General features: G+C 30.6%; 1 protein-coding gene across 1 annotated transcript in view; it reads left to right on the forward strand.

Moving 5' to 3' along the window:
- The window catches only part of LOC101851696 (fibrillin-2), a gene marked incomplete in the record, with an annotated part of 51,411 nt that extends 49,576 nt beyond the window's left edge, over positions 1 to 1,835 (forward strand). The window contains 1 exon segment of the mRNA XM_013090370.2: positions 766 to 1,835. Coding sequence (XP_012945824.2) covers positions 766 to 792 — 27 coding nt within the window.
- Positions 1,836 to 2,134: the final 299 nt, after the last annotated feature.

Below are 2,134 nucleotides of genomic sequence, written 5' to 3' on the forward strand. Positions count from 1 at the left end.
AAAGAAAGTGTTCGGTTTACCTTTTTGATAACTATTTTATACATGTAGTAATGAATGCCTTAATGTGTCAGGAAAAAGTAAAATAAAGTGTCAGCTTTACCTTTTTGATAATTGTAATTTATTGTCAAGAAGAATTAAAATAAAGCATCAGTTTTACCTTTTTGATAATTGTAATTTATAGTCAGGAAGAAGTAAAAAAAAAGTGTTAGGCTTACCTTTTTGATAAATGTTTTATACATGTAGTAATGAACGCCTTAATGTGTCAGGAAAAAGTAAAATAAAGTGTCAGCTTTATCTTTTTGATAATTGTAATGTATAGTCAAGAAGAAGTAAAAGAAAGTGTTAGGCTTACATGTTTTATGACTGTTTTTTTCTACAAGTGTAGCTAAAAAAAAGCATCCGCCAAAGTGTGTCAGAAAGAAGTGAAATACAGTGTCAACTTTACCTTTTTTGCTAACTGTTTTAATAGTCAGGAAGAAGTAAAAGGTGTCAGCTTTACCGTTTTGATAGCTGTTTTTATGAATGTAGCAACGACCAGCTTAATGTGTAAGGAAGAAGTTATATAAATTGTAAGCTCTACCTTTTTGGTAGATCTAACTGATTTTATAGTCCGGAAAAAGTCAAGTCAAGTGTTAGGTTTTTTGTTTTTTTAATTGTTTTTATACGTGTGACTTAAAGCAATTAATGTGTTCGTAAGTAGTAAAATTCAATGTAAGGTTTATCTTTTTGATAACTATTCTTATACATGTAGCTTAAAAAATGCAGCCGCCAAAGTGTGTCAGGAAAAAATGAAATAAAGTGTCAGCTTTATATTTTTTATGTATGTTTTTATAGGCAGGAAGAAGTACAAAATAAAGTGTCAGTTTTACCTTTTTGATAAATGCAGGAAGAAGTAAAGTCAAATTGAAGAAGTACAAAATAAAGTGTCAGTTTTACCTTTTTGATAAATGCAGGAAAAAGTAAAGTCAAATTGAAGAAGTACAAAATAAAGTGTCAGCGTTACCTTTTTTGATACGGTAACTCTATTTATAGCCAGGAAGAAGTCAATGATGTCAAGTGTTAGGTTGATCTTTATGATTACTATTTTCACACGACAAGTACCAATGACTTCCTTATTATGTCAGGAAGTACATGTTATAGAATGAAATGTAAGATTTACCATTTTAATAAATGTTTTATACGTGTAGCTTAAAACAGCAAAGGCTAAAATGTGTCTGGAAGAAGTAAAATAAAGTGTCAGATTTACCTTTTTGATAACTGTTTTTTATACTGTTTTATACATGTAGCTTACAGCAACGAACGCCAAGGTGTATCAGGAAGAGTTTTCTTTTAATTTTTTTTGGTTTCTTAAGTGGATTCAGACTCACATCAATGTTTAGTGCTGATTTGTATAGAAGCAAGAACGTTCTATTTTGAGCTTTACAACATGTCAAGCTTTTCCGAATCCAATTCTTTGAATATCTAAATAACGACTCTGAATAATCTTACGATTTTGATAGAGCAGATAGAACATTAAAATTGGTTTTTTGACCTCGGAGTTATGGCTTTTGATTTTGAGGAAATCCACTCAAAACGACCAATGTGTCAGATAGAACATTATAAATCTAAGGTAGCGTGGTGTTAGTGATAAATTTCACGAGAAAATGGACACCTCAGATTGAGGACTTCGAAAGCTGTAGTGTCCTTGGAAACTATATATTTACAATTTGTGTGTGACTTTGATCAATCTTCATCAGTAAAATCCATGCAAGAATGTGTTTAAAAGTGGATATAAATTACTTTGAGCCCAACATTTTCAACGAAAAAATCAATTAAAATTTCCAAATAAACAAAAATTGCCCATTCTTCGATTCCATTATTTTGACGAGCGCCTGATTTCACCACGATGCCTCACACATGGTTACCTGGTGTTTTCAGGTAACTACGATGGAATCATGGGTCATATTTATCTAGTGTTTTGATATTGCACAAGATAAAGCTCTTCAAACATAATATTATATTAAATGATTGAGTCAAATTCAGTTGGAATGTCTTAAAGTAGGCAAAGAAAAATGAATTTCCCAAGAAAGTGAGGAAAATGTCAAGGCTAACGGGGATTTTTATTTTTAATATTAATTTGAATTTTTATATTTGG

This window comes from Aplysia californica, unplaced genomic scaffold (genome assembly GCF_000002075.1).
Source record: "Aplysia californica isolate F4 #8 unplaced genomic scaffold, AplCal3.0 scaffold01243, whole genome shotgun sequence".
NCBI classification, from domain to species: Eukaryota; Metazoa; Mollusca; class Gastropoda; order Aplysiida; family Aplysiidae; genus Aplysia; species Aplysia californica.